Source organism: Sinocyclocheilus anshuiensis, unplaced genomic scaffold (assembly GCF_001515605.1).
Source record: "Sinocyclocheilus anshuiensis isolate Anshui unplaced genomic scaffold, SAMN03320099.WGS_v1.1 scaffold70, whole genome shotgun sequence".
In the NCBI taxonomy this organism is placed as follows: Eukaryota; Metazoa; Chordata; class Actinopteri; order Cypriniformes; family Cyprinidae; genus Sinocyclocheilus; species Sinocyclocheilus anshuiensis.
Window position 1 is genome coordinate 1,814,794 of NW_015542377.1, and position 13,115 is coordinate 1,827,908.

At 36.6% G+C, this 13,115-nt stretch overlaps 1 protein-coding gene and 1 long non-coding RNA gene across 2 annotated transcripts in view; one reads left to right on the forward strand and one right to left on the reverse strand.

The window, feature by feature from the left end:
• LOC107692427 (inactive tyrosine-protein kinase transmembrane receptor ROR1-like) overlaps positions 1-4,417 on the reverse strand; it is a 37,362-nt gene extending 32,945 nt beyond the window's left edge. Inside the window, exon 1 of the mRNA XM_016491474.1 lies at positions 4,283-4,417. Coding sequence (XP_016346960.1) covers positions 4,283-4,417 — 135 coding nt within the window. The remainder of the gene's footprint in view (positions 1-4,282) is intronic.
• A 6,739-nt stretch (positions 4,418-11,156) lies between these two features.
• Positions 11,157-12,498, forward strand: LOC107692380 (uncharacterized). The gene is made up of 4 exons (XR_001634639.1): positions 11,157-11,340; positions 11,947-12,031; positions 12,125-12,259; positions 12,346-12,498. It is a non-coding gene; the product is annotated as an uncharacterized LOC107692380 (long non-coding RNA).
• Positions 12,499-13,115: the final 617 nt, after the last annotated feature.

The following is a 13,115-nucleotide window of genomic DNA, read 5'->3' on the forward strand; positions in this document are numbered from 1 at the left end:
CTATATGGTTGCTAAGGTGTTCTGAGTGGTATTTATTGTATTGTTCTGCAGTTGCTATGATATTTTTACATTTCAAAAAATACATATCATGAAAACTAATTTCTAAATCATCCCTGTAAAGCCCTCGCATATAAAATATTAGTCTGAAAATGTAATTTTTTTGTAATGGAGCAGTTTATTGAACAGGTAACCATGTAATAAGCGAGATAATGTACAGTGAGCCAATCATTATTGCAAAATAAACCTCTTCAGGATGATATAAGACCAGTCTGCCTTGCATAGGGGCCCTGTTCACACTGCTTATTTGGTCAAAATGTACATAATCCCCTATTTAATTTAGATTTTAAGACATGAAGTAGAGTTTTTAAGGTTAACTGACAAAACGTTTTACATTTACATTATGGATAGTAATCTGATAGTATCTATGGATAGATGCTGATTCTAACATTTTTTTTAAATATGTTTTCAGTTCACTATTTTGGTCTCAATTCAATTTTGTGAAAATTATAAAACATACAACAAGAATGTGAAATTAAAGAGACAGTCATGTTGCTATTAGCGCTCTGTGTGTGTTCAGGAGCGTGCAGGTAAAACTGCCTTTAATATATGAAGATTACAGACTTGTTACTGTACAAAGGACATTTTATTATAGTGTAGCAGCACAATATGGGCAAGTGTTGACAGGTTCAGAGTTTGTGATGCTCATCTTACAATGGCCCCCTTTGAGTCAGACCAGGGATATTTTCATCGTTTTACTACAGAACACAATAAACAATGGACTGGGGCAGTACAGGAGTCCAAAAAGAGGTGCAAGCCTGCAAGGTGCTCCATGAATGTACAAAATTAGTTTATTTCTCTCCCTTTTGTATGTTCGTATGCTTAGCCAGAGATGGAATAAAAAGGAGAAAGACTAAATTAATGATTGAAAAATGAATGGAAGAAATCCCAAAACATGACATTGTAGCTGTACGTGTAGACATTTACAATCACCTTACTGCTAAAGACATGACCTGATCTAGTCTTACTCTGTCTAGAGCGTATAAGCTTGACTAGTCTATGCAGATTTATGTGATTTTAGCTAAAGACTTTGATCAGCTGGTTTAGGTCTGTTTAATTAGGGTTGGACCTAAACTGTACCCTCCAGGAGCAGGTCTGAACTGCCCGATGTAAATATATGATAGCAATTTAGTCAGATTTTATAATGTATGTCAATAATTTGACACATCACTGTAAAAGTTTAGCCAACAGTTTTGCTTTTCAACTTTATGTTTTAATAACTTTTGCTGTACTTTAAAGAAGTACACTTATTTTGACTAACATACAGTCAACAAAAATAAGTGTACTTCTTTAAAATACAGCAAAAGATTATAAAAACATAATGATCTAAAATGTACTTTAAAGTGTGCTAAGAGCCAGTCAAAAAAGTGCACTCTCTTTAAGTGGCCTTTTATTTCATTAATATAAAATTATCAGGAGGTTTTCAAAAATGCACTTGTAAGATTAAGAGTATTTTTAAAGCAATACGATTAAGTGCACTTCTTTTTTCACAAGGGTACAAAATATCTGTCAATTACCAATATGGCTGCAAAGTGAAATGACTTGCTGTAATAAACAATGTGATTAGTTTTTCAATGATGGCTGCTGTGTAAACTGACTGACTTGCTTTAAAAAGCCATTTGGTATGACTGATAGCATAATCTCAAGTAAACACTAAAACAGTTCACACTTTTTGTGGACATCTCGCTCTACCTAGTTCCATGAATGCCAAAAACAGAAAGGTGTGCTTCCATCCAGGGATGATCATTCAGAAATATTACACAAATAAAAATATATTCTGCTCTTTTACAGCCTCACTGGTCTCTCCACAATACCTTTTCCAAAAAGTAGGCTTACTTGGGGAAGGAAATCCCAGAATGCATAGTGACATGATTTGTTTTTTCAACAAAAACAAACAAACAAAAAATTTTCAACTAAATTAATTACATCTATATAAATAAACTTAAATTTCATATAATACAAAACATAGCAATAATCAGTATAATTTAAAAAAATGTTCAGCATACTTTTAAAAATAATTATGATCTGCATAATTAAAAACATATGACTTTACCTAAGATTTGCATGTTCTATTTATTTTTATGCTTATTAGTGTATAACGCAATTAGATAAACAACATACTAATGCCAAACTTTGTCTGCTAAAGTTGCTTTCTGTGTAGAGCGTTCCTAATAATTCACTTATGATTTTCCAGATACGATGCTGTCTTAGAAGGCAGCTGCACATGTAGGCAGCGAAGAAGCTCCCTAGGTTTTATTTTAACAGAGCTCTAGTGGTGGTATGAAATAAATACACAAGTCTCACAGCTAGAGAGTGAAAGCGTGGAGAAAGAGATAGACAAGCGTCAAAGTGTGAACACAGAGGTGTTATTACATTAACTGGGTGTTAATTTAATGTTAAATATGCCTGGTGTTAGAAAACATGCCACTTTAATGAGCTGCTGATATACACACACACCTGTTAGTGCCAATGAACTGTCTTGTGTGACATAGTGTGCGCGCACACACACACACACACACACACACACACACACACAGACCACCACATGCTACCGTTGCTGGGTTAAAGACCAGCAGCTGCAGGGGCAGGTGGTTTAATGCCCCTTTCACAATGACATTGACTGCAAATGCAAATTACACTCATTAGTGATGTATCTATGACAGCTCACTTCATCTGCTCATTACATTATGACCATTACTCATTATGGCATGACCTGGCACTTTCATCTGAGTCAAGTGTGGCCCCAAATTAGGATCATCTAAATATATTTTACAAGTGTCACATTACTGTAACATTTTATGGTATAATAATCACTTTTAACATGACAAACACTGTCACCACACACACACACACACACACACACCCACACACACACTCCTAAAGCCACTTTTAGTAATGTCTTTTCAATTAATTACTCATCTGCCACAATGACGCATTTAAATTATATTAAACTGGGGCCATTTTTTCAGCAAATATTTATATAAGCAATTATATTGTGATTTATGTGATTAGCTAATCAGTATATCCATTCAATTAATCTGGACATTTTTTTTTCCAAATGACAGCCCTACTTATGATACATTTCAACTACTGCGACACAGGTCAGCTGAATATATCAAAACAAATGAAATGCAGTTTTACTGCAGTTAGTCCACATCTGCAAGCTACCCATCATTAGCTAATCATGAAATATTAGGCAAATTGCAGTGTAATTTGGAGATTACCTCCCTAATGTTGCCAAACAACAAAGGAAGCTTCTACTGGGAAGATTTGTTAATTATGACCTTAAAGGAAAGTAGTACCGGAAAGTCTCTGGTACAGCATTCACAATAAATATGCATCTGAAAGCACATAATGGTTGTAGGTTTCAGTCTGGTTTGTGTGTTATGTTCTTACTCTTCACTTATTGCACAAATATAATATAAACACAGATGAAGATCTTGATTTTCCCTATTCTTCACTATTTTACATATTTGACAGAAAGACAGACAGACAGACAGACAGACAGATAGATAGATAGATAGATAGATAGACAGATAGATAGATAGACAGATAGATACTTTTTTTTGGCAGACAATTTCTAACCAAAGCAACAAAAAGGCACTACTGACGTCAAGTAAAAGAAAGTTTGGAAATGAACAAAGTCTTTACTCTAATAAATAATGAGGTCATAATTACTCTGTCACTATCTAATTGTAAGGTCCCCTTCAAGCAATTAAATAAAAACAGCTGGCTGAGTCTTAGAGAGTTGCTGGATCTTCCTGGGTTCCAACAATTGCCTGTTGACCTTCATGAATTATTAGCATAATTACATCGGCACTTGGATGTGAATGGAAAATGTGAAGCTAGCTGGGACAGAGACAATAAAGCTTTTTAATGACAGGGATAATGTGAAGGAAAAGCCCATGCTGATGATTCCGACCATAAACTCTTATGTTTGGAGGTGGGTGCTGAACCTGGCCCAAATGCTGAGGTTTGTCTTGGCTAAGTGTTTCCTTCACTGTCACAACCGTTGAGCAAATTCCCACCTCAGACAGGAGAGTAAACCTCCTGTCTGAGTGAAAGAGAGATGGAGACGATTCATGGTAGAGGAACATGGCTGTTTCACCTTCTTAGGTGTCACCTGATCTATATAAAAGGATCAACAAGACTCCACTGAATAACTCCACCTGAGTGCACTAAGGGGAAAAGGAACCATGCTACCCCCAAATCCTCCACCACCTACCCCACCGTCCTGTCTCAGGAAGCCGAGCTGTAACGTGATAACTCTGTTCAGGCTCCAGGGACCCAGATGGCCCGGTATAGACCAGGTGTAGACAAGCTGGAGACTGGGCAATGAACCAGGGTGAGCGCTGGCCATGGACACTGTAATACAAGGAACTTTCCCATTAGCACAACAAACACCAGAGCAGAACACAGCCTCTGATGCAGCTGAAAGGTAGTCTCTCCTGCGGTTAGCCCTCCTTAGCAAGACAACAGCCAGGCCCACCCCCAGGGGGTGGCCCTCCTGGGAGCTAAAGGGAATGAGCTAATATTAGCCCCAGGGTGAAAGTACTTAGCTGGAAACAATGGACATCAGCTCTAAAGAGCATTTTTGTAAAAAATATTTTTTGTTACAGAAACATTTTGTTTACGTTTCTGGCAAAATTAGTACAATGGAGTGTATAATATATAATATAACATATATAACATATATAATATGTGACCCTGGACCACAAAACCAGTCTTAAGTTGCTGGGGTATATTTGTAGCAATAGCCAAAAATACATTGTATGGGTCAAAATTATTGATTTTTCTTTTATGCCAAAAATGATTAGGATATTAAGTAAAGATCATGTTCCATGAAGATATTTTGTAAATTTCCTACTGTAAATATATTAAAACTTAATTTTTGATTAGTAATATGCATTGCTAAGAACTTCATTTGCACAACTTTAAAGGCGATTTTCTCAGTATTTCGATTTTTTTGCACCCTCAGATTCCAGATTTTCAAATAGTTGTATCTTGACCAAATATTGTCATATCATAACAAACCATACATCAATGGAAAGTTTATTTATTCAGCTTTTAGATGATATATCAATCTCAATTTCGAAAAATTGACCCTTATGACTGGTTTTGTGGTCCAGGGTCACATATGTGAAAAACAGTATAGCAAACAATACAGCACAGTAGTATTGCGTACACAGCTTCATTAAGCCATCTTGAAAGAGTTCAAACTTTTGTAAATTGTCCTTCATTTCATATGTAACACTTGGAATGTCTAGTGAATCATGTAAGGAAAAACATTTTACATGATCTTTTTTACAAGTAATTTTTACGAGAGGGGTGATCCTTTTTTATTTATTTTTCTGTCATGTTGGTGTTATATCTGATTCTTTTCTATACCACTGTATTTTATATATTTATTAATGCGTCCTTCCTAAATAAAAGTACTAGTTTCTTGGAAACAAAACAAAACTTACTGACCCCAAATTTTTGAACAGCAGTGTGTATGTATGTACTGACCCTTTTAACTATTTTCCATTTACGTAGCTTTTTTGTTACTAGCTTCATTTTCTAATGAGTTGCTTGGCTGCAGTTTAACTACTTTAAATTATTAGTAGTTTATAGCATTTTTCATGAGTAGCTTGTAGTGTAGCCAACTACTTTTTCAAGAGTAGCTTGGCTGTAATTGAACTACTCTAAATTATGAGTAGCTTGTAGCTTGGCAAGCTACAGTGTCAAAGCTGCTTCCCCAGCGCAGGCTAATGTGTTGCTGAAACAGCAGTGCAGCACGCAGGCTGATGGGTATCATATCAGGACATCCCATGCAATCAAGATCAACATGGAGAGATTAGCATATTCCTGAAAGGACCCGAACCACTTCAAAGCCGATGCATCGTTTACCTACGGTCTAATTTCAGGGGCCCGGAGTGATGTTTGGTCAGACGTGCAACACGTCACAAACATGATATTGCTTTACCATTTAATGACCCGTGTACTCACACAACGCAATCTCAGGGCATATCGGGTCGTTCTGAGATTTCACAGGAGCATTTCGGAATGTGCTCTTCTGGTTACCACCTACTGTAGAAGTCATTTGTTTTCCGCTGACAGCCAGGAGAAAGCAATCTCCCGGTGCCAGACTGACAACATGCTGAAATCATCCACTTGCGTGGAACAGGCTCCACTTGCATTATCAGAATCTGGACACAAGCACGATCTCAGGTGAAGAGGGAAAGACACATACCGTGTGATTGGTAACAGCACCGCAAGAGCCTATCAGTATTCCAAAGGTCCCATATGAAACTCACACAGATTTTCAATAAAGCAACTCAGAAAACTCAGCCTGAGGAGCGTTTGGGATGGATAAGAACCCAAACCGATGCCCCGGTTAATGTGGGACAATTTAGAATGTCATTACAGATTAAACATCACGGGAGGCCCGGGGTTTGCTCCAAATCCTTGTGATCAGAATTTCCAAACGCTTTCCTCAGTCTTTCCCTAAGCTTGATAGAAATAGGGAGAGTTTAATGAACAAATCAAGCCAGTTGGATGTAAGTCGTGGAACATCTTAAACCGTTTAAAAGCAATGATTGTCTTCTGCCTAAGGGATGATTGCAGAAAACAACACTGACAAGAGAAAGTGTTTGAGGACTACCAGTGATGCTGCAGAGCTGTCCATCACCCAAGCTCTTCACATACAGGACTCAAGCCACCATGCTGCACCTGGTGCTACTCAGCTACTCCATACTGAACTCTAGACCCTTAAACTGCTTACTGATGAGAGTTTATATTAAGATATTATCTATAAGCATTCATGTTTAAAATATCTACTTTTATATGGTGGGATATTTGCAATTTATACTGTAGGAAGCTTCCAAAAACAATTAGCAGGCTACTTTTGAATGGACATCAATGGAGAAAATTGCTTTTTGCCACCAGAATGTTTTAGTGCTATGCTAAGCTAGCAGGCTAAGATATTAGTTTGCCAAATGAAACAAACAAAGGGAAAATGTATGTCAATAACATAACAAAAAATAAAAAATCATAACAATTTTCATGATTAAGAAGAAATACACCTTTAAGAGATTTTCTAACATTTCTAATCAGGCACTGAAAAAAGTACCCATAAAAAGTTACCTCGGCTGAAAGAGAAGGGCTACACATTTTAAATGTGCATATGCGCTTAAAAAAACTATTTACAACAAAAAAGCACACAGATGGCCTCAAAGCTAGCAGATATGGACTACAAGCCACAACATTGCAATTTTCAGGGCCCACCATTCTTAAAGCCATCATCAAGACCACAAATCTGACCTCAAAAGAGGTGTAATACCCAAAATATGAGAATTATAGAGGAGATAATCCATTTACTTGGCCAAGAAAACCCACAATCTAATAAAAAATCAATTGCTTGGGTCTACTTCTTTAGCATACAGGTTTTTCCATGTGCTTGTAACTTCTTTTCCAAAGGGTTACTTCCTCGCCTTTATGCAAAAGTTAATCTCCCTGATTTATGGTAAATCTTGCAGCTGGGAAATGGGATAAAAGCACGACAGATAAGTCATGGGCGATGTGTTACGCTATCAGCACCAGACACTATTCGCGTGGAAACGTAGGAATGTGTCTGCAGAAGCTGTTAGTTCCCAGAACTGCTGCATTGATACATATCCATAAAAACACTACTGGGAAACTAATCACATAAAACACTCGGACATTGTTCAATACAAGCCGTTTGTCTTTAAACGTGATCCATTGATGGCCGCACGGCACTATTCACAAGTCTGCCCAGACAGAATGGAAAACATCTGTGGGCTCTCTCATATACTATGTCTTTGTCACCTGACCCAATAGTGTGACAGTCACGGCAAGATGAACCAGATTACGAGCCAGAACCATCTATTTTTCCAGTAAAATTTACAGCCATTTATTATTTCTCTTTTCTTCCAGCCCAGTCTTCCTCTTGTTGCTTAGCCAGCTTTGGAGAAAGTGCCAGTGGGATGTCTACAGCTTTGGCTGCCTCCAGCTTTCTCTTCTGTCAATCATATGGATAGTCTCTTGATAGCACAGCCCTCAAGGGTTAGAGAAATAAGCTGCAGAATTCCAGAGAACCTTTAGCTGACATAATGAGGAAGACAGTATACTGTAACGTCTGGACCAATCAAACACACAATTTTTCATTTGATTTAACAAATCAGTTATTCATTAGATTAACAAATCGATCTAAATATTTATAATTAATTATAACTAGTTATGATTAATTATTAATATTTCCCCATGAGCTGATTCGCTACAATACGCACAAGAGACGGAATGAGAGAGGAAAAGCAAGTGAAAGGGATGGTGACAAAGACAGATAGAGAGAATTGAAGTCAGTTGGACAAACTTTAGCCAAAAACCAAAGGATATTCCATCTGGTGCAAGTAAAAAAAAAAAAAACATTTTTAGAGGCATAGAGGCTTGAGGCTCTAAAGTGGGGCTTGAGGAAGTGACATCGCCTGCGTCTGCGCAGTGCGACCTGATGCAGTCCCTGAGGTGAGACACAGGAAACAGAAATACTGCAAAATAATAATAATAACGCGACTAAACGAGACGAAATAACGTTATAACATTTCGTTTCGTCTCGTTTTGGTCAACGAAAATTAAGAGACATTTTAGCATAGTTTTTATTTTGTAAACCACATTTAGTCACGTTTTTATTCGTCAACAATATTGCATTATACATTTAATTATAGTCATCGTCACATGACCAGCATTTACGTTGCGTCTCGTCTCGTTTTCGACACGTGACAAAGGTTCGTTGACGAAGATATTTAGTCATAATTTTCGTTGACGAAAGCAACACTAGTTGTTCCAAACATGTATGACGTTCTGCAGAGCAGAAACGGGGGTATTTTGAAGAACGCTGAGGTCCAATCATCGACTTTTACTACAGTATATAGTATACAAAATATAGAGACATTTCAATAAAAGAAATTAACTCATACAGGTTTGGGACATCATGAGGGTGAGTAAATCATAACAATTTTCATTTTTGCATACACTATCAATGAAGATGCTTCCTGAAAAAAAACTTTTTGAATATCTCTATAAAACAATTCTCACCTTAAATTGTTTCTCACCTTCTATTTGTAGGGGCCTTTCATTTTGAATTGTATCAACTGATTTTTTAACTGTATCAACTGACAGTTTATTAGCATACATTAACAAGAAGGATCACTAAATGAAAGCATACTGCTGCTTTGATATTATTTGCATCCAAAAGAGAGCAAAGTTGGTATTCCACACCCAAACACCTATTTCATCAGAAATCAGAGTCAGAAAAAGACTATCATTTGAGGAGCAGACTCTTCCTCAGCAATTGGCTCCTAATGCTGAGGATTTGTCAGTGGGATTCCAGTCTTAATGAAACTTGCATCTCTGGTTATTTGAAGACAAGTAGATTGCCAGATGGAGACTCACATCTAGTCTGCACTTCAGTGGTTTTCAACAGAGTATAATCATAGGAAGAGTATTATACAGCACTAATTAGATTCTCTTTTTTTTTTTTAAATCCATATTTTACATTTTTTAAATAATATAAAATTAATCAAATGTAAAAAAAAAAATCTTTAACATCTATTTCAGAAGATGTCATGCTACATTTATCATTCTTTTTAAATTATATCAGCGTAACTTTATCAGGGTAATGGTAGATCACCAATTGATTACGACTCAGGATGTATGTAGCTATATGTCATATACAGCGGATAAATGAATTTCAGTTGGACATCACTTCATTTGCCTGTGTATTCATGGGGTGAACATGGCAGCACTGAAAGAAGAACAATGAGAGATGATGTGGGGGAAGCCTGGATCTGGTTAGACACTGGGCTCTAAACAACCAGAATGATGAGAGATGAGTCATGGGTGTGTGTATAAGCTTATGTACATGGTAAAAAATGTTTTCATAATTTTGTTATATAATCTCTTTTTCCATCCATTTAAATGAACACAATAACTTCTGTCATTTCAACTTTTAAAATGTTATAGGTTTTCAGTGAATTTTCAATATATGACAATATATTTATATAAAAAAGAGTGCCATAAGGAAAGTCTTATGCACTTCAATATAAATAGGAAAAAAATGACAAAAGAAAACAAGATCATATTAAAGCTCGCCACAAAACTCAGACCAAATAGTACAAAAAAAAAAAAAAAAAGGACTAGCAGTAGAGAGAATAGACTGCAGGACTCAACTCTGGGGCCAACCAGCAAGTTAAGAGTAGATGTTAATGAAGCATTAACTAAGTGGAATCTCCAGAGTACTTGACTTCAAGAGGAAATAGCACAAGACGGGTACAGAGAGTGAACAGCAGGAGAAAAGTCCAGATGGAAGGAAATCCAATAGGACAGGAGCCCTAGAAGACCTGCCTGCTCCCATCTTTGCTCATGGGCACTTAAAGGGTTAGTTCACCCAAAAATTTAAATTAGCCCATAAATTACTCACCCTCAAGTCATCCTAGGTGTATATGACTTTCTTCTTTCAGACGAATCCAGTCGGAGTTATATTAAATATTGTCTTTGATCTTTCAAGCTCTATCGTTGTACTCAGCGGCTGTTGCAGTGCTTCGGTTCAAATGACGTGAAATAAAAAGCACCCTTCCACAAAAAAAAGTGTCTCACACGGCTCCGGGGGCTGAACAAAGGCCTCCTGTAGCGAATCGATGCATTTTTGTAGGTGCTTTTTATTTCACCTCATTTGAACCGAAGCACTGCAACACCCGCTGAGTGCAACGATACAGCTTGAAAGATCAAAGACAATTTTTAATATAACTCCGACTGGATTCGTCTGAAAGAAGAAAGTCATATACACCTAGGATGACTTGAGGGTGAGTAATTTATGGGCTAATTTAAATTTTTGGGTGAACTAACCCTTTAAGTCTGAAAGGTCTGGAAAACCCTTCACTAGTGACTATTCTGTGATGTTATAGGCAGCAGACAGAAAAAAAGTGTTAAAATAGTACATTTTATGCTTTTTAAGACCACCCCAAAAATGGTCCCTGCACAGCAAATTTCTGGAGTTGAAAAATCAGGAGTTAGGCAAAAAAGAGCAAAAGAGTTAGATTTCTGGAGTTTATTTTTTAACTCTGACTACAGTATGTGTTATGGGATACTCCCTGGCTGTGTTTTATTTTGGAGTTGATTAATTGGTGTACAGGAGCGTGTTTTAACACCACATCTGGAGTTAAATGTTGAGAAGTGCGCCACGACACGACCCTGGTTCTGCAGCACAAAGGACTTGTACTTCATCGTGAGGTAGGTAAAAGCGTATTCATATATAAAAAAAAAAACTTTCAAAATGTTCGATATTTTCTGACAGAAACACGTTTTGTCGTAGCTATTACGTTATATACTGTGTACTAACGTCAATGATCGTGGCGAACTTGGTGCTGAACGCAACTCGTATTTTCTCAGTTTTTCCGAGCATGTTTTGTGCGGGCTTTTTTTTTTTTTGTCGATGTGAAGGAGCTAACATTAGTTAACCGTTTTTCCATTCTCCGTGTTTCTGAAAATGAGTGTTTTGCCGTCAAATTAAAGTGGTGACTCAGCTCAAGAAACATCCTATTCAGCTTCCATAAACTAATGCCGACGAGGTAATATCTTTTATCCAGTAATGCAGCCTTATGTCTGTCAGATAGCCTTATGTTTTACATACGTGGTTACTAAACTGCAGTGTCTACCCTGGCTATAGTTGAGCTGTGAAAGTGTAGGCCTGCAATGTTTTGAATTGTAACAGCTTATACAATTAGTCGTGACCCATGAGAGTGCGTGGTTTTCAACTTAAACATTTTTTTTTTGCATTCTCAATCACACTAACATTAGCTGTTATCTTAAATTACATTTTTTTCTCTTTAATGTCAGGTCACGATTTTGATAAAAGTGTAACGTGGAGGGAAGAAGTATGTAAAACTGGAAGATGTTTGTTTCTCAGATTTTCTCAGTACAGGTGAGTTATATGTTTAGTATTCAGTTAATAAAGAGTAAGTAGCAGTAATTTTGTAATTTCTTTTGTAAATAACATGTTGATGTTATTGTGTAGTCCAGCAGAAGTTTCTGATACCAAAGAATACAACATTGAAAGTCACAGATGACCATTGCATAGAGGTGGATGAGGATGTCTTTCCAGAACTTGCAACAACCAAAGAAATGTGTTTTATCATCCACACTGATGATGGTAGGACATTTAAGAATTTTTGATTTGTTTTATAGATATTTTGAGAGTTTGTATCTTGACTCGGAGACAAAATGTGTGTATTTCAGAACTTCTGTTTGCTGAAACATCCAAGAACTCTGCTGACTTCTCAGACCTGACAAAGTTTGGTGCCTCCTCAAATCAGACAGATGTTGTTACTCTCACTACTTGTGGTAAGCAGAGTTAAATGCAATGTGATAATTTTGTCTGACCCTGGGAATATCCACCTTGGAACATATGATAGTTTTGCTGACGCAGCTCTTAGATTATATTTACATTTCTATGACATTCAGAGCAACAAAGGCTTTCTTGAGTGGTGTATAAGTGTTGTTGGCAATGTTTTATACAAATTTACTAAACATTTCTAGTTAGCACTCTGTTAGCTGGCTGGATGTATTTAATGTAAATGTTTTGCTGTTAGATTTTACAGTATTTTATGACCGCAATTATTTTCGAAGTGTATCCATGCATGGAATTTCTAAACCTAATCTATGGATTTGCTCAAATAAAAGCAGTAAGTCAAGAGTATGGCATTCAGTGTAGTCATTTTCACATAAAACATTTGATTGTGTTAAATAAATGTTAACTCTAAGAAGTGTTAAATTAAATATTTTTTAAATGTTGATTTTTAATACTGATAAGGAGTTCATATTATAATTAAATTTTAGAGCTATAATTACTCTCCGTAGGATTAGTATTTTAACTCCAGAAAGAGTTAAATTTTAACTCTGAAACAGTGTTAAAAATTCAACTCCAAGAGCACAAGAGCAGAGTTATTTTAACTCTGTGCTGGAGTCTATTTGATGGTCACGCATGTACACTCAGATTGAGTTGATTT